This window comes from Mustela erminea, chromosome 6, assembly GCF_009829155.1.
Source record: "Mustela erminea isolate mMusErm1 chromosome 6, mMusErm1.Pri, whole genome shotgun sequence".
Classification (NCBI taxonomy): Eukaryota; Metazoa; Chordata; class Mammalia; order Carnivora; family Mustelidae; genus Mustela; species Mustela erminea.
In genome coordinates this window covers 100,693,324-100,713,395 of record NC_045619.1, presented here as the reverse complement: position 1 = coordinate 100,713,395, position 20,072 = coordinate 100,693,324, and the positions used below count along the sequence as shown (strand labels likewise).

The 20,072-nt window shown below is 42.3% G+C and overlaps 1 protein-coding gene across 2 annotated transcripts in view; it reads left to right on the top strand.

Annotated features, from left to right (window-relative positions):
* The first annotated feature begins 12,823 nt into the window (after nt 1-12,823).
* Nucleotides 12,824-20,072, top strand: part of SLC2A3 (solute carrier family 2 member 3) — an 88,962-nt gene continuing 81,713 nt past the window's right edge. Inside the window, exons 1-2 of one of the 2 annotated variants that reach the window (XM_032348874.1) lie at nt 12,824-12,938; nt 15,162-15,239. In XM_032348874.1, the coding sequence (XP_032204765.1) occupies nt 15,219-15,239 (21 nt within the window). In that variant the 5' untranslated portion in view covers nt 12,824-12,938; nt 15,162-15,218. Of the gene's footprint in view, nt 12,939-13,118; nt 13,313-15,161; nt 15,240-20,072 lie in introns of those variants that run through there. The other variant, XM_032348875.1, reaches the window with a different exon arrangement.

Sequence of the window (20,072 nt, the reverse complement as noted above, 5' to 3'; positions counted from 1 at the left end):
CACAGGAGATAACTGATGTGAAAATGCTTTTTAAACTGTACAGTATACAGGGGCGCCTGGGTGGCTCAGTGGGTTAAGCCACTGCCTTCGGCTCAGGTCATGATCTCAGGGTCCTGGGATCGAGTCCCGCATCGGGCTCTCTGCTCAGCAGGGAGCCTGCTTCCTCCTCTCTCTGCCTGCCTCTCTGCCTACTTGTGATCTCTCTCTGTCAAATAAATAAATAAAATCTTTAAAAAAAAAAAACTGTACAGTATACAGAGGATGCAAAACTGTACAGTATACAGAGGATGCAAAACATGTCGTCAGTTCACTTGACGACAGAATATGCCACCCGGGAGCCCACCTCTACTTTTCCTCCTTCAGTCATATTATTCCTTTAGAAACTCTTACATATTTCACCCTCTGACCTGTTTAAACTTTTCTCAAACTATTCTAATTTCTATCACATAAAATAATATGAAAGCAAAAAATGTCATCCATGAAATATTTGAATTGCTCAAAAGAAAAGACTGCGTATTCTGGATTACAACTTGATGACTACATTTCACATTTAGATAGTAAAGTCTTTTATCTTCTGGCTAAATGTATGATACTGTTTAAGTTACACTTGTATAAAATTGCATTATATTTACAGTGTGCCAGGCATTGAGCTAAGAACTCTGCATGTGTTACCCCATTTAATTCTTCTAGCAATCCCATAAGGTACCATTATGGTACCCGAAAGTACTATTTACAGATGAGAAAACTGACTTAGAGATTATGACTGTGTCTACATTCACATGATTAGTAAGTAGCAAAACCAGGACTTAAACTAACAAATCCAAGTAACTCCAAAGTCCCAACTCAACTTCTATTCCATTGTCGTGAACTGTCAGAATTAAAAAACATCCTTAAACTTGTTGTAATAGAGATGTATGGAAACAGATGGTAGCTACATTTATGATGAACGTAGCATAATGGATAAACTTGTCCAATCACTACGGTTGTATACCTGAAACTAATGTAACATTGTGGGCAACTATACTCAAATAAAAAAGAAAATAGATGGCATTTCCTTTACATAAATAGAAAGCAGAAAGGTCAATTGGTTGTTTGTGATTGATTGATCTATCTATATCACAAACATATATATATGAAAAAAAATCCTTAAATTTATAGGAAATGAAGCCCAGTTGAGTCTTTTCTTTCTCTCCATCCTTCCACTATCCCAATTTAAGCTGTATCCCTTCCTTTAAAAAAAAAAAATTTTATTTATTTATTTGAGAGAGGGCAAGAGAGGGGAGGTCAGAGGGAGAAGCAGACTCCCCATGGAGCTGGGAGCCCCATGCGGGACTCAATCCAAGGATTCAATCCAGGGACTCTGGGATCATGACATGAGCCACCCAGGCGCCCTGTATTTTCCCCCTTTTGAAATATTAACTTGTTCTCCCACACACAGATAACTTGGCATCAAATGCTTGCTTCTTGCTACATGTTAGATGTTTTGTTATGTTTCATTTGTCAATCATTTTTGACATTTTTGTATATATGTGGAACTTGAGAGGCATGGTACAGAAGTAGTACTAAAAATGAGAAAGCAAGGGAAGGATTAGACCATCCTTCACTGGAGAATTAGAAGCTCAAGAAATTATTTAATATATGCAAGATATTTTCTGCATTATTTGTGACTGTAGAAAATGAGAAAATTTGCTTAAATAACCATAATAGGGTAACTCTTAAATAAATAATAGTATGTCTATATAATAGATAGCTGATTTTCTTTTTATATCTTCTTTACCATTTAGATATTTTACAATAGGTATACATTATTTTAAAAGAACCAATTTTTTCATATATCTGAATATATTCCAGGGAGAAAATCATGCTTTAAAAGTTTGTATAATAGAGGCATCTGGGTGGCTCAATCGTTAAGCATCTGCCTTCCGCTCAGGTCAAGATCCAGATTCCTGGGATTGAAGCCCACAAAGGGCTCCCTGCTCAATGGGAAGCCTGCTTCTCCCTCCCCCACTCCTCCCTGCTTGTGTTCCCTCTTTCTTGATGTCTGTCAAATAAATAAGTAAAAAAAAAAAAAAAAAATTTGTATAATATAATCATGTAATTGCTTTTTAAAATATATACTTATCAGGCACCTGGGTGGCTCAGTTGGTTAAACGACTGTCTTTGGCTCTTTGGCTCAGGTCATGATCCCAGAGCCCTCGGATCGAGTCCTATCTGGCACCCAGCTCCATGGGGAGTCTGCTTTTCCCTCTGACCTTCTCTCCTCTCATGCTCGCCCCGTCTCTCTCAAATAAATAAGTTAATTAATTAATTTAATTAAATATATACTTAAGCGTATGTATATATTTGAGTATACACACAGACACAAGTGGATATACACCAAAGATGTGAACTTGAAGATAATTTAATTTACCTCATTTTCTACTATATCTATAGTTAGTGTTCTTATGGGTTTTGCTTATGTAATTTTTAAATTAGAAAAAGTGATAAATAAACCTATGTTTGTTTTGATTTCACCCTAAGACAGGGGGAAACACTTGCATTCATTCTCTGTGTATTTGCATTAAGAAGGGTGATATGGAGCAGAATAAAAATATAGTCACTGAGAGGCATCTGACTGGTTCAGTTAGTAGAGAACATGCCACTCTTGATCTTGAAATCATGAGTTTGAGCCCCACCGTGGGTGTACAGCTCACAAACACATAGCTCTAGAGAGAGAGAAAGAGAGAGTGAGTCACTGAAACATGCAAGAAACCAAAATGTAAGGATTCAAACTTTTCTAAAATAGAACATATTACATAATTCACAAGTGTTAGTCTACCTTGAGCAAATCGTTTCTTCATACTATTGGTGACTAATATGTCACAATACCGTTTCGGGAGCATTTATTAAAGACTTACGTGTTATATAAAACGTATGATTTGTGTATATGATTTGTGTATCCAAATCCCAGCTTTGGTGCTCTATAACTGTGAGAACTTAAATCACTTAACTGTTTTGTTTCCTCAACAGTAGTAAAATGGGAATAATAATAGTACCTACTTCACAGTGTTGTGGAAAAATGAGATGACTTCATGCATGTAAAGCATTTAGGTAAGTGCACAGAGAAAGGGTCTGAAGCTTAAAGGGGCTTAAAAATCATACCAAGCAAATGCAATGTATATGGACCAAGAGACATATCCATCAAATATAATATGTGGACATTTGGGCTGGGTGGAGGGAGATCCTGATTTGAACAAAGCAACTGGAAAAGATATTATAAAGCAGTCAGTAAAATTTCAATCTTGACTCTGGTGATATCAAGGAATTATTGTTATATTAGATGTGTTAATGGTACTGTGTTATTGTTTAAGGATCTCTACCTTTTAAAAATGCATACTGCAGTATTTAATCATGGAATGCCTGAAATCCCCTTCAGAATAATCAAGTGATGGGAGGAAAGAGGTTTAGATGATAAAAGATCAGCCGGGGTTGCTTATCACATGTTTTTTGTTTTTGTTTTTGTTTTTTAATAAACTATTCTCAGGGTACCTGGCTGAGTTGGTGGAGCATATGACTCTTGATCTTGGGGTGGTGAGTTCGAGCCCCACCTTGGATGTAGAGGTGTTTAAAAATAAAATCTTTTGGGGGCGCCTGGGTCGCTCAGTCGTTAAGTGTCTGACTTCAGCTCAGGTCATGATCCAGGGTCCCAGGATCTAGCCCTGCATTGAGCTCCCTGCTCAGGAGCAAGCCTGCTCCTCCCTCTCCCACTCCCCCTGCTTCTGTTCCCTCTCTCCCTGTGTCTCTCTCTGTCAAATAAAATAAATAAAATCTTTTTTTAAAAAATAAAATCTTTTAAAAATAAATAAATAAAATACTATGCTCTCTACATTTGTATGTGTTTGAAATTTTACGAAATAGCTTTTTAAGGGGCACCTGGCTGGCTCAGTCAATAGAGCCTGCGACTCTTGATCTTGGGGGTCCCAGGTTAAAGCCCCATGTTAGGGGTAGAGTTTTTTTAAAATATTGTTTTAAAAAGTGCTAGAAGATAGTAAGGATTATTCAAGTGTTTGCTGTTACTATATACTTTGTATTCATAATACTGTATTATCTATGCTTACACTTTTCAGGTTACAATGTTTTCATTAATGCTATGTCTTTTAGCAGTGACAGTAAACCTAGGGAGTAGGTATTATCCCCATTTTACAAATGGAAAGATCTGACTAGAGCCAAGACTGCAAGGCTGTGCAACATATCACCTCCACTCTTCCAGTTTTTCAAGGGACCTGATGTTAGAAGGTGTAGGAAGTAAACCACAACTACGGAGCACAGGATTTTTGCTTCGCTTCAAGGCTGCAGTCAGATATAGTGGATATGGGGTAAATGCACATACAAGCGATTCATTTGCAAATATTTATTAGACAAAATCGAGCTCACGTTTCCATATCAGAATAAATTCTAGCTGCTACTTAAAGGGTAATCTAGGGATAACAACACAGCAGAGATAGAACACAGCAGAGCTAGAACACAGCAGAGATTAAATCACAAAGGAAAAATTCCATAGTGCGTATTTCCTTTCCATAACTTTATTATTTTAAGTTTTAGACGCTAACTTTATATCCTCTTCCTAACCTGCTTGTTCTCCCTAAAACGAAGCCTAGAAGTAAGGTTAGGGGACTAGAGATGAAAAACGGAGAAACGTGGTTGGAGGGCGGGAGGACGTCACATCCCGGTTTTCTGAGGCCCAGCCTCCCAACAGCTCCGTTCCACCTTAAGAAGCGTTAGCCTCTCCCCGAGCCGGACAGACACACAGCCCCTCCCACTCCCGTGTCAGCTCCGACCCGGGAACGTGGGGAAGGGAGGAGAGACGCACTGAATGGAAAGATTGGCGCCCGAGGCCGTAGGGTCCGTCCTTCCCCTCCTCTGCCCGCACGAGAGGAACGTGTAAAGCCCCGGCAACTGGGTTTGGTTCTTTTCCGCAGGATTCAGGATGGGGGCGTGCCAGTCTGAAATCAGAAGGCGGGGGGGTGAGGGGAATATATGTGAAGGGTGGGGCTCATCTTGGGGTGGGGTCGAAGAGAACAGAACTGGGGCATTAGAGAAAGTACGCAGTGACTGTTGGTCGAAAACTGTAAGTTCAAGAAATCCGGACGCACCTCTCCAAACCATCTCCAAAGAGGGGGCAAGTTTTCCATTCTCCGCCCCAATTCCCCGTCTCCGTTTTAATTGATTGGGTTTAAGGTAGGCTGGGCCCAAGGTTGCTGGTTGATTGGCTGCGTCAGTAATCCATCAGGAGGACGCAAGCGAGGGGTGTGGCTATTTGGGGAGGAAGTGAAGATTATTTTGGTACCGCCTACCGCAACTACTGATTGGTTGAGGTTGGCAATGAGGTAAACGAGGCATAAAAATGTCTGCTAAAGGGAAGGGTTTATTGGCCATTCTCTCAGGGACGACGTCTAGGGTGGGACTGCGAAGAGTCAGCAGGACTCTTATTTTACTGACGGACCAAATTGATTAGAACCCGGAAATGAGTTTAGAAGGGAACTGAAGGAAAGAGGGAAATCCGCGGCACTTTCTTTGCCCTCAAACAAGGTCATTTCCTGGATAGGATCGATAATTTCCTGTTTACTCAACGAAGTCAGCGTGTACCCTGGCTTTCTGGAATACATATGATAATTGAATTCTTATGAGCCTTTGCTGCCATTTAACTGGGACCAAATTTAAGACTTCCCATTAATTACCTAAAAGAATGAGACAGGAAAGGAAAAACATGGGTTTAACCTTGACTCTAGGAAAGGATAGAGAAACAGACTCTAAGAGAGAAAGCTAAGGATGGACGTGGGATTACAGTATCCAAGCAGGTGGGTTCCTAAAGCAATCATTCATAAAATAATGAAGAGAGTGGGTGGAGATGTAGAGAATTGAAACGATTTGTCTAAAGGAAGAGCATTCAACTATACAGAAACCTTGGGTAGGGAATATATTTTGTTCATCATTGTATCCCTCATACCTGGTGGTGTCGGATACGTGGTCCAAGATCTGAACCAAACAAAATGAAAAGATGTTTTAGAGCATAATGGACAAATTCTAAAGATGCCAGACCTTTAGAATATGTTTTTTTTACAGTATCTATATCAAAATAGGGGCGTCTGGGTGACTCAGTCCCTTGAGTCTGCATTTGGCTCCTTGAGCCTGCGTTTGGCTCACGACATGATCCCGAGTCCTGGGATGGAGCCTCGTGGGGTACTTCCTGCTCAGGGGGGAGCCTGCTTCTCCCTCTCCCTTTGCCCCATCCCTAACCCTGTCTCTCACAATATAAGTAAATAAATCTCTCTCTCAAATAAATCTTTTAAAAAATATATCTATACACATATTTTTAAAATAAATTATCTATGTCAATTTTATAATCCTGAAAAAATGTTTCACACTTACCACCTGGGTTAATCCAGCCATAAAATGAAAGGTAGATCTTTCATTTTTCATTCCCAAACCTACCATTTTCCTCTTAACACCCTGGGGCCTTTAAAATTTGCAAGCAGATTGCCCCTTAACCTACATTCCTAGAAAAAAATTGAAAAGATAGATGGAATTAGTAAAAACAAAAATGACCTCTACATCCAATGAATGGAAAATAAGTTGTTTAACCTACAATCTGAGAGTCAAGGGTAGGAAGAACTTACTGAGAGTATTGAGAGATAACCAGAAATTATGGAATCGCTTGCTTTCCAGCAAGATTTCACCCATGCTTTAACATGGTCTAAAAAGGCTCTGAAATTGAGGAAACAGTGCAAAAACTTCACAAGAGTGTTATAACTATCCCACTGCAGGCAGGACACTGCACAGCCTGTCGGTCAAGATTCAAGTACCTTCTATTTATCCAGACCGAGTCCCTCTTTATAATTTTCTAGAATCTTCTAGGTCAGATAGTTTATGAGAGAGTGTATCATACTGGTTCGTCAGTATAATTTGGATAGCAGTTTGAAATAAGGGGAAGAGCCGGGGGCAGTTCTATTGCAATAATAAAAGTACCAGAGGAAAGTTATTTCTAAGCTACAGATAATTTTAGCATAGTAAGGTATACATTGCTTATATGCAATTAGGTAAGGAAGATACTAAGAAAAATTTCAAAAACGGTATTTATCATTTTTTTTCCTGGTAATATTATATGAATATGTGAAACCATTCATACAGTGAGAGCACTGCACCTTTCCTTTTGATGATATCCAATAAATCAGAGTGGAAATTGTCTCTAAGAAGAAATAGAGCCTACCACTAAGTCTAAGGAAGAAAAAAACTGGCATTGTTCCTAAACAAAGAGCTAAGCCCTCTCGCATGTAAAGATAAACCAGTGGCATCTTGATTGGTAAGAACATAAGACATTGAGTCAGAAAGAATCTTAGGCCCTAGGAAAATCTTCAACTTCCTCCAGCCTAACAGCTGCCCCACCTCCCCAAACCTCTGCTCTGTGAAACACAGTAATCTTTTTTTCTTTCCTCTGGAGGCCCAGCAACAGCTAGAAGGCCTCTAAAGACCAAGGATGAAAGCACCAGTTTATGCTGCACTTGGAATTTATGGAAAGAAGAGGAAAAGGGAAGGCAGGGGTTTGGAGGGGCTGGTAGAAGTACAGAAGGGACAAAGTACTATTGCTCAGTTGTGATCTGGTTGTCTACAGGAAGCAGAAACCACTTTATTTTAAGCAGAAAAGGCCTTAATACAGGGACATGGGTACTTACAAACTTGTTGGAAGGACTTAGGAGGAGCGGGGTCTCTGCTATATCCCAGATATGGCTTCAAAAACAAGACTACTAAACTCACCCACCAGGGGAAGCTGCAGAAAGGGGAGGAATCAAGACTGTTCCTCTAACTGTTGAGTGGGAGAACATGGTGCCTTCCCTAAGATCCAGGCATCAGGAAGCTACCGTTGCTAACACTGACTGTCTCAGCAGCTTTCAGTGGCCATGAAGCTTGTACACGGTTGCTGGAACACTACAGAAACCCCACCCCACCCCACCCCCAAATCCCATGACCATGCCAGCCAGCAGCAACAACCAAAGTAGCCAGGAGATGGCCCCTGCCTCACTTTGACTTTTCAAGTCTCTTGGATGTGCAAATTTTTCATAGATAAAACTCACAACTAGAATCCTAGCTGCAAGAAAATCTAGGAAATTGAGGTTTTGGTTTTTCAGCCTCTGTAAGTAGAGGAAAGTATATAAAAAGGAGGGAGGGGGACCTGGGTGGCTCAGTGGGTTAAGTGGCTGCCTTTGGCTCTGATCATGACCCCTGGGGTCCTGGAATCAAGTGTTGTGTCAGGTTCCCTGTTCAGAGGGGAGCCTGCTTCTCCCTCCACATCTGCCCTTCCCTCACTTCGTGCTCTTCATCCCACCCCAGGACTCAGTCTGTGGAGCAGTGACTCTTAATCACAGAGTTGTGAGTTCAAGCCCCACACTGGGTATAGAGATTACTTAAAAATAAAGTCTTTATTTTTATTTGTTCAAAGATTTTATTTATTTATTTGACAGAGAGAGAGCGCTAGTGAAAGAGGGAACACAAGCAGGGGGAGTGGGAGAGGGAGAAGCAGGCCTCCCACTGATGAGCAGGGAGCTCAATCCCAGAACTCTAGTCATGACCTGAGCCAAAGCCAGACGCTTAACCGACTGAGCCACCCAGGCGCCCTGGAAATTAACATTTTTAACACCAAAAAGATGGGAAGATTATACTCTCATAATTTAAGAATTGGATACATATCACTTCAAAAAGAAAAAATACTGCCTTGTTTTTTCCCTTCCAAGGAAACACTTTATTCCAGCATGACATCGTTATGAATCTATTGGTGTAGTGTAAGGTGACCGCCGTAGCAGGAAAGAAACTCAGCTTCTTTTTTTTTTTTTTTTTTAAGATTTTATTTATTTGACAGAGAAAGATCACAAGTAGGCAGAGAAGCAGGCAGAGAGAGAGAGAGGGAAGCAGGCTCCCCGCCAAGCAGAGAGCCCGATGCGGGACTCGATCCCAGGACCCTGAGATCATGACCCAAGCCGAAGGCAGTGGCCCAACCCACTGAGCCACCCAGGTGCTCCGAAACTCAGCTTCTTGTTCAGTCTGTTTCAGACTTGCCAAATAGCCCTGGACAGGTCATTTTACCACTGGGCCTTCATTTGCTGCTTCATTTAATTTATTAAAATTAGTATTCCAAAAAATTATTAACATTTAAGAAAAGAGAATAGAAGGTTTGGAAGAAACAGTTTCTAAAAGGAACATAGACTAGAAAAAGAAAACCTGTTATTCAAAAATTTAAAAAGGCGTTTTTAAAAAAGCATTCTCTTACAATTCTAAAAGTCTATTATTCATCTTTTTTTCTGGACTCCTAATAACCTCTCGACCTGGACTTTGGCTTGTAGAGTCTACTTATGTCAAATAATCCCCTTCAGTGGCCCAGATTTAATAAAGTACGGATTTTTTCTTTATGTCACTCTTTTTGTTCAGGAGCATTCCATGGCAACCAATTGTCAATAAAACATAATCCAGACTATTCAGCTTGGCATTCAAGACCCTTCTGAAGCTTATCCTAATCCCTACCTGATCTGCAATTCCCTGCCCTTCAAAAACCAACTGGTATCACCTGATAGGGAGCCTTTATTTGTTACCATTTCCCCCCCATTTTATTTCAACAAATATTGAGCTTATTGAGCATCTTCTATGTGCCAGACTCTGTTAGAAACTTCAGGTTCAAAGATGAATCGGGGGCACCTCGGTGGTTCAGTCAATTAAGCATTCAACTCTTTTTTTTTTTAAGATTTTATTTATTTGACAGAGTGAGAGAACACAGGCGGGGGAGCCTCAGAGGGGGAGGGAGAAGCAGCAAGGTCCCTGCCACGCAGGGAACCAGAGGCAGGGCTCTATCCCAGGATCCTGGAATCATGACCTGAATGGAAAGCAGACGCTTAAGGACTGAGCCACCAGGCGCCCTAACATTCGCCTCTTGACTTTGGCTCAGGTCATGATCTCAGGGTCATGAAATCAAGCCCTGGTGGGCCTCCAAGCTCAATGGGGAATTTGCTTGAGGATTCTCTTTCTCCTCCCTCTGCTCCTCCCCACTTCTCAAGAAACAAAACAAAATAAGGGCAGGGGAGCCTGGGTCGTTCAGTCAGTTGAGGGTCTGCCTTGGGCTCAGGTCATGATCCCAGGGTCCTGGTATAGAGCCCCACATTGGGCTCTCAGCTCCGTGGGAAGCCTACTTCTCCCTCTCTCCACTATTTCTACTTGTGTTCCCTCTCTCGCTGTATCTCTCTCTGTCAAATAAATAAAATCTTTTAAAAAAATAAAAGAAAGAAAGAAGAGGAAGAAACAAAATAAAAAATGACGACAAAGATGAATCAGGCTCAGCCCCAGTTAGAGTGACTACCCATCCCAGGTTGACCACGACTATCCTGGGGAAACCCCTTAGTCCTGGGATAACTGAGACAGTTGATCACCCTAGCACCTATTCACAAGAAATTATAGGATCTTAAGATCCCTCTAACTCAGGTGCCTGGGTGGCTCAGTGGATTAAAGCCTCTGCCTTCGACTCAGGTCATGATCTCAGGGTACTGGGATAGAGCCCCACATCACATTCTCTGGTCAGCAGGGAGCCTGTTTCCCCTTCTCTGCCTTCCTCTCTGTCTACTTGCAGTCTCTCCGTCAAATAAATAAAATCTAAGGGGCACCTGGGTGGCTCAGTGGGTTAAAGCCTCTGCCTTCAGCTGGGTCATGATCTCAGGGTACTGGGATCAAGCCCTTCATAGGGCTCTCTGCTCAGCAGGGAGCCTGCTTCCTCCTCCCTCTCTGCCTGCTTCTCTGCCTACTTGTGATCTCTGTCTGTCAAATAAATAAATAAAATCTTTTTAAAAAATAAATAAATAAATAAAATCTAAAAAAAAAAAATCCCTCTAACCCAGAAACTCTGCCTAGATGCATATACTTTTCTCCAACTTTCTTCCAGAGTATTTTAATAGGATTTCCCTAACAATTAGCACATAATCAAAGACTATTCCCAGCAATGACTTGCTTATACCACTGCCAAGATTATGAAATACTGGAAGGCAGACACATCTTTCCAGGACTCCACAGTGCCTACTAGAGCCTTATAATGATCATAAAAGCGATGCAGGTTGAATTGAGCAGAGAAGTTGGACAAATTAATATGTCAGGCTTTTTTGTTCTGAAAACTTTTTAAGGTAAAACATACCAGGAAAATGTTTTATTGGATATTGGGGTTTTTTTCTTTTTGTTAAAGATTTTATTTATTTGACAGAAAGACAGCAAGAGGGCACACAAGCAGGGGTAGTGGGAGAGGGAGAAGCAGGCTTCCTGCGAGCGGGGAGCCCCATTCGGTTCTCCATCCCAGGACTCTGGGATCATGACCTGAAGGGAAGGCAGATGCTGAATGACTGGCCACCCAGGCGCCCTTGGATGGTTGTTTTTATAAAGTTAACAGCACCCAGACCAAGTGACTAACAGACCCCAGAAGCCGTGCTGTCCTTTCTAGTCACAATCCCCTGAAAGGTAACCACAGTCTGGACTTATGACACCATATGCGAGTTTTGACCTTTATATAAATAGAATCTTTTAATATATTCTCTCTCTCTCTCTCTTTTAAAGAGTTTATTTATTTATTTGACAGACAAAGATCACAAGTAGGCAGAGGGGGGGGGGAGCAGGCTTCCCGCTGAGAGTGGGGGGCTCCATCACAGGACCCCAGGGTCATGACCCAAGCCGAAGGCAGAGGCCTCAACCCACCGAGCCACCCAGGCACCCCAACATATTCTCTTTTGCACCCTGATTTCTTTCACTAAACTTTATGAGATTTATCCATATCGTTGCCATAATACATCACCATAATATATTTGCTCTAATTGCTGTATCCTATGTCGTTGGGTGAATATACTCACCACGCATTTATCCATTCTTCTCTCAATGGACATTTGGATTATTTCCAGTTTTGGAGCTATTATGAATACTGCAGAGATGGACATTCTAGTATCCATGTTTTGGTGAGCATGTATATGAATTTCTGTTGAAATCCGTTGGAATGAAATTGTTGGGTCACAGGGTAGGCCTATGTTCTGTTTCAATAAATATCGCTAGTTTCCCCCAATTGCACCAATTGATTGCACCAATTTATCAATATATATCCCCAATTAACAGTGTATGAGAGTTCTGGGTACCCCATATCCCCTTCCACGTTTTGTATTCCTTCTTCCTTTCCTTTTCCTCCTTCATTTTAACCATTCTGGGGGGCGTGCAGTGGAATCTCATGTAGTTTTAATTTGGAGTTTCCTGAAGACCAATTCAACTGCATACCTTCTCGTGTGTTTATTGTTCACTGGGACAATCTCTTTGGAGAAGTTCAGTGTAGAGCCTCAAAACAAACAACAACAACAACAAAAACCATCCCTAGTGCCTCGCCGCTTTATTAAAGGCCAAGCCATCTGGTGAGGCTCCAAATAATTCCAAGTTCGGTTTGGGGAAAAGCAGTCTCCCCCAAACACTTTTGTGTTCTCCTGGGCCCTCCCCTCTCCTGGAGAGCACCTATAGGGCAGCAGGGGACGACTTCTATTGGAAACTGGAAAGAGTCCTTTCTGGGAGGTGGAAAGAAAGACAGTTGGACTTTTCATCAGAAAATAGCCACCGAGGCCAGAAGAACTACCAGGAATTGTTGCCCCCCTCCCCCCCGCGCCCCCTCCGCCTCCTCCGCATCCACTCCGGCCCGCCCCGCGGGGCTATCTGGGGGCACCTTCTCGCGGGCGAGGGGGCGGTGAGGGGGACGGGTATCTCTTAAAGCAGAAATGTTAACACCCTCCTAACGGCGACTTTAAGGATGGTGGGGCCCAGCACAGTTTCCCCGTAAAGGGTTCCCAGCCGCCTCGGTCCGAAGACGCCGGGTGGGTCGTGCGCCGGCCGCCGGTGCTGGTCCGTTTGGTGCGAAGGTGAGAAGGAGGGTCGCGGGGGCCGCGGTGGCGGGGACTCGCGAGGGGGACCCCCGGCGCAGCCCGCGGGTGGGAGGGCGCGTCCTCCTTCCGCAGGGAGCCGGATAAACGGGTCACGTTTTACTACCGCATCAACGGATCCGTCAGAAAAGAATCCTTGACATTTGGCAGCGGCGCGGGGGGCCTAACGGCTGCTCAGCGAGCCCGGCGGAAGCGCAGTGGCGCCGTCACTGCCAGTCCCGGGCGCAGCGGCCTGGGACCAGCGGAAAAGCCTGGGGGGCCCCCGGAGATGCGCGGTTGAGCGGAGCCGCAGGGCCCAACTGGAGTTGCAGGGCCCGGGTGTGGGCGCGCTGCGCTGTCCCAGTGGCCGGCAGGTGGGAGGACCAGCCCGCGAGCGGGGTTCGGGTAAAGGTGGGTGGTGACCCAGAATTGGGTTGCGCCGAGGAAGGATGGGTCCCGCGGCTCTGGAGAAGCCAGCACGTAGCCTCTGAGTCTTGGAGAGAATATTGGTTATTTCCTGAGCACCTGTTGTGTCTCAGCCCCTGCTTGAAATGCTGGGGGTTGCACTGTGTACCAGGTAGACAATGGCCCTGCCCTTTGGGAGCTTATATTCTAGCGAAGAGACAGACAAGAAAATCACATAGATACACAAAATGCCAGACGGCGATAAATCTTATGGAGATAATACACAATAAAAGATGGGGAGGGGACTGGTGTATTAACCTGGGCGAGGGAGAAGGGATGGTATATTAAAGCGGGGGGGGGGGGGGGGGGAGGGAAAGGGGATGAGGTGAATCTGAGAAGTCCTTTCTGAGGCGGTGTCTTTTGACCCCGAGACCTGAAGGAAGTGAGGAAAGGGTCGAAGAATGGTCCAGGCCATGGAACTTGAAAGATGTCTACCAGGAGTTTAACTGCTACTCAGATGAGATTGGTTTTGTAGGTTTTTGCAAGATGAAAACTGGAATTTTCTTAGAAAATTATGTGGGGCGCCTGGGTGGCTCAGTGGGTTAAAGCCTCTGCTTTCGGCTCAGGTCATGATCCCAGGGTCCTGGGATCGAGCCCCACATCGGGCTCTCTGCTCAGCAGGGAGCCTGCTTCCTTCTCTTCTCTGTCTGCCTCTCTGCCTACTTGTGATCTCTGTCTGTCAGATAAATAAATGAATCTTAAAAAAAAAAAAGAAAATTATGGATCATCCATTCATTAAGTGAAGCGTAAGAGAAGGGGAATAAGGCCCTTCAACAAGGCCCAACAATTTTATTGTTGTTGTTAATTTTATCCCAGTTTAATACATAGATTAAATTTAAGATTTCCGTTTGTTTTCAAGAATTTATCTGAATTAACTCCATAAATAGCCAAATAGCATCTCCCTTTTTAAGAAAAGTATATTTACTCGAGTTTAAAGAGTTATGGGCTGTTTTTGTTGTTGTTGTTGTTTCTAGTTTTGTCCCTCCCCCCCATGCCCCATCCCTCCCTCCCAAATGAAGATGACCTAGAAGACAAGAAGCAGTAGACAGGAAAGGAGAGAGAGGAGACTGGGGTGAGAAGTTTGAAGAGAGAAATGGAAAGAAGTATCAAGGAGGCTGTGGAATAGTCAGAGGAATGGTCTGTCCGAATTCTCTGCCTCCTCCTGAGAAACTCAGAAAGTAATAGTCGTTCCTTGAACATACAACATCCCAGCCAATCCCCACAACCATGCATCCACTTCAGGAGAAGAGGGAACAGACTCAGGACTTGATAACTGATTAAGCAGAATCATGATTTCTGACTCCACTTTCAGCTCACTTTAGGCCACAGGTAGCTTATTTCCAAGATTTTAAATTTTATGTGGCAAAAAAAGCCACATTAAGTCCCAGAATTTTGTGACAGCAAGATTTTCTAATGCCCTGCTTATTTTGCTAATGGGGAAACCACTAGTTGATGACAGAGCAAGGACTTAAAATATAGAGGTTCCATTTTCACCATATCCAGCTCTGTCCCTCTTCTCGCCCCAGACCCCTTAACTTGATAAAAATCTTCCCACTGGCTTCTGAACAAGTGGAAGGAGCTTTGATGAAGACCCCATAGAACTGAGTTAATCTAAGACATCATTAGATTTCTGTGAAGGTTTCACATCCTTCCACAGGTATTTCTTGGTGTCCCCAGTGGTGGGCTAAGTCATACGTAAGCTCTCAAGGAGTTCAAGTAGATAGAACGAATAAATAACTAGCCAATTACAATTTACAGGAAGCAGTACCTTGAAAAGGAGTTGGAGGGAGAGTGAATTCTTAAAACAACAGAGACATGGAGAGCAACAAACAGGATGTGAGTATTAAGAATTTATGTCAGATTAGTATCAAACTGTTTTGTTGTGGCTGTGTTAATTGTAATATCTTTCATCTTCCTAACCTTTTGTTGGCTTAATCATGTATGACATTCATAAATGGTGGTGGGAGAGACTATTACAGTCAATAGACTTGGTACATTTCTACATTCTCTCTTTTTAAATTAAATAGTATTTGCCCCTTGTGGTGTTTGTGCTGTAATATCAAGAGTAATAAGAATGTTCAGCATTGTAATTGCAAACAAGTCTTGGTAAAATTATGACATAACTGGTTTTGGGGGAACATTCTGGAAAAGAAGCATGGCTGTGTAGGTGTGAAGAGTAATACAGAGGAATATATGAATGCATGATAGTAAGAACTCTTATTATAGAGCAGGCTCTAGAGTGTAACTGAGTCTCTATTACTTGTGAAGCCTTGTGATAAGAATCTCCGGAAAGGTGTTAAAACTTTGGAATGAGGTGGGGTGGGGTAGACATCATGGGGTGGCTAAAATCACATATTGCTCCAAGTCAGTGGTTTACCATGTGTGATCACATCTAGAAAGACTAAATAAGGTTGTTTCTGGGGTTTCATTGGTATCTTGAATGGCTGGCATCTCAGACTCCCTGATTTTTTACTGAACTTTTTAATAGTCCTACTAAGGAAAGAAAAGCTGGGAGAGCAATTGCGTTTCCTTAGCATGTCTTCCTAAAGATGTACATTTTGGAAAAGTTTAAAAGTCAACACATTTTAAAAGATGATACATTTATATGACAGTGGTTAAGACTCTTTTGGAAAGACGTTAGAGGAAGCACTCTAAGAGCAAGATATGAAATTCAGATATTCAAGTGATTATTTTTTAAAAATGTGTTCACTTCTCTGCCAATTGAGAGCAAAGCCACTGTGCCCTTGCCATCCCAGACCTCTATCTAGTCCCTGCTGCTGCATATATATTTAATAATTAGACTAGACCCTTTACTTTGTTTTCCATTTCAAAAATCACAGAATTGTCTACCTCTGTTATTTGTGGGCTTCTAATTGTGCCTTATCAATATTAAGATATCATATATCGTTGTTGTTTTATTTTAAAAGAAGTCCATATCTATGACACATCTCGATAATACAGAAATTAAAGGACAAAGTCTTCTGAATCGTGGTGGTAATTAAGGATAAATAAAAATTGAAGATGGTTGTTGCTGTTGTTACTAACATTAAAAAGTTATTCTACTTTTGACAAGGTCATTTTGACATAGCCAGATACAAATGACTGTGAAAGTTTGTTCTATTTCATATCTATTAGCCACACTATAATTAGCTCTTTGCATGACATCTCTCTTTGCCAGTTATTGTAACAATTAAATTGGATTGTATATTCTAAGCATTTGGCAACGTATTTGGCTATGTAGGGAAAAATCCAGTGATGTTTCCTACAGTGACTCTTTCCTTTGGGTCTCGTTTCGACTCACACAAAACACTTCAGTTCTGGTCACCAAATTTTGGAGGTTTTTCCTCACACCAAGCAATTTAATTGTCTTACAATTTAATTCAATTCGGACACCATCTACCTAGAAATAGTACCAGATTCCACAGGTTAGGGGCCCAGTCCTACTAGACTGACTCTCCCTCCAGCACTCACACACCTCAGACACCAGTTGCAAGCCCTGGTTCTACCTGCACTCCTGATCAGCTGGCTGTAGATCAGAGGTTCCAGCAACTCCCTCTTTGGGTTTGCTGGAGTGGCTCCCAGAACTCAGGAACACTTACCTGTATTTACCAGTTTATTATATGATGAAGGGTACAGATGAAGTCAGATGAAAAGACACATATGGGAAGTCTGGGGAGCTTCCCAAGTGCAGGAACTTCTATCCTCCTGGACTTGGGGTGAGGCACCCTCCCAGTGTGCACATGTTCACCAGCCTGAAAGCTCTCTGAACCCTACGACTGGGATTTTATGGAGTTTCCTCAGATCGGTGGGATCAATTATTAACTCCCTTTCTAGCCCCTCACCCTGTGCTGGAGGATAAGGGGGTAGGGCTGAAAATTCCAAGGTTCTAACCATGGGTTGGTCTTCCCGGTGACCAGCACCCATCCAGGAGTCCTCTCATTAATGTAATGAGTCACCTCATTAGAACGAAAGATGCTCCTAGTGCCCTCATCACTTAGGAATTTATAAGGGTCTTAGGATCTCTGTGTCAGGGATGGGGTCAAAGACAAATATTAGAACAAGAGTTGCTCCTAGTGTTTTTGTCACTTAGGAAATCACAAGCATTTTAGGAGCTTTGTGCCAGAAGCTAGGCATATAGAAAATATTAAATAATTGGAAACTTCCAATTATTTACATGCATTGATTTGTGAGGCAGATGTTATTATCTGAATTCAAGGTTTAAGATCTTGAGATAAATTTTCAAGGTCACACAACTACAGCATGCTAGAGCTGGCCTGTGGTCAATGTCTTTATAGTGAAGCCCTCTTTCTTTTCTTTTGTTTAACATTGTTCTTTTAGTAGACAGATGAAGAGGTTCAGAATTCAAAAACAATTGGGAGAAAGCAATCACGGGTAAAAAAGATAACCTACATTATTATTCACCTATTAGGTTCAAGAGGAGATCAGGAAGGAATATAGAGTTAGAAAACTAAATCTAAGGGCACCTGGGTGGCTCAGTCGGTTGAGCTCAGGTCATGATCCCAGGGTCTTGGGAATCGAACAGCATCGGAATTCTCTGCTCAGTGGGGAGCCTGCTTCTCCCTCTGTCTGCTGCTCCCCCTATTTATGCTATCACTCTCTGACAAATAAACAAATAAAATCTTAAAAAAAAAAAAAGAGGGACACCTGGGTGGCTCAGTGGGTTGGGCCTCTCCTGCCTTCGGCTCAAGTCATGATCTCAGGGTCCTGGGGTCAAGCCCTGCATCGGGCTCTCTGCTCAGCAGGGAGCCTGCTTCTCCCTCTCTCTGCTTGCCTCTCTGCCTACTTGTGATCTCTATCTGTCAAATAAATAAATAAAATCTTAAAAAATAAAATAAAATAAAAAGGAAAGAAAAAGAAAAAGAAATCTAAAGACATCCAAACATCCTTGTCCTCTAGTCCTCTGTAACTCCTTAGCTTGCTCTGTTAGGGAATCTCACAGAGGTACAATGACACATAAATATCACTTACACAAATTATAATGGGAATCAGATATATAGTTCTTTTATTCAAGCATTGCTCCCCTAATAAAATAATTTATGGAGTTAACAGTAGGATTATTTTTCTAAAAAATGGGATAGTTCTCTATGATTCATTTTTCATTCAAATATATATTAAGATTTTATTTATTTGTCAGAGAGAGCACAAGCAGGGTGAGCTGTAGGCAGAGCAGGCAAAGGGAGAAGCAGACTCCTAGCTGATCAGGGAGCCCAATGAGGGACTTGATTCCAGGACCCAGGGATCATGACCTGAGCCAAAGGCAGACACTTAACCACCCAGGCGTCCCCAAATATTTCAAATAGTACCTGTAGTAGGTACTCTTGGTGCAAAGGACTACCCTCATATAGCTTATATTCTCCGAAAGGAAGTGATACATTCAAATGAAGAAAAATAAAGCAAGGTAAAGGCATAAATGTTGGGATAGGAAAGTAGGGTTACATAAATAATGCAGTCAGAGAAGGCCTATCCAGCATGAATTTGAGCAAGAACATTTGTGACAATAAGGAACCAGCCATGAGAAGATCTGAAGAAAGTGCTTCAGACAGAGGGAAGAATAGATGTAGAGGTGCTAGAGTAGAAAGGCTTAGCAGATTAGAGCAGAGAGTCCACAAAGTTTTCTATAAAGACCCAGATAGTGTTTTAGGCTTTGTAGGTTCTGTGTCTCTGTTAACAATTTTCAACTCTGCTGTCATATGTTGAAGCAGCTACAAACATGTAAACAAATGGGCATGGGTGTGTTATAATGAAACTTTATTTATAAACACAGGAAGAGGCTTGACCTCAAAAGTATAAACCATAAAGGAAAAAAAAAAAAGATAAATTGGGCCTCACCAAAATTAAAAGCTTTTGCACTGTAAAGACCCAGTGAAGATGGTGAAGAGACAGGCTACAGAGGAAATATTTACAAACCACATATTGACAAAAAGCCCTCTCAAAACTCAGCAGTAACTGTAGTCAAAACAGTGTGGTATTAGCATAAGGTTAGACATACAGATCAATAAAATAGAATTCATAGTCCTGAAATAAACTCTCAGATGCCTGTGTTCAACTTTCAAAAAGGTGCCAGGACCATTCAGTGAGGGAAAAAATAGTCTTTTCAACAAATTGTGCAAGGACAACTGGATAGCCCACAAGCAAAGGAGTGACGTTAGACCCTTACCTCACAAACAAAAATTAACTCAAAATGGATCACAGACCTAAAACCATAAAATTTTTTTAAAGATTTTATTTATTTATTTAACAGACAGAGATCCAAGTAGGCAGAGAGGCAGGCAGAGAGAGAGAGGGGAGGAAGCAGGCTCCCTGCCGAGCAGAGAGCCCGACACGGGGCTAGATCCCAGGACCCTGGGATCATGACCTGAGCCGAAGGCAGAGGCTTTAACCCACTGAGCCACCCAAGCACCCCAAACCATAAAATTTTTTTAAAAGATTTATTTTTTTGAGAGAGAGAGATAGAGGTGGGGGGAGGAGGAGATGAAGAGGGAGAGAGATTTCCTCAAGCAAATTCCCAGCTGAAGGCAGATCCCAGGACCCTCAGATCAAGAGTGACACCTGGACCTGAGCCAAAATCAAGAGTTGGCTGCTCAATGGACTGAGCCACCCAGGCGCCCAAACCGTAATATTTTTAGAAGGAAACATATATGTAAACCT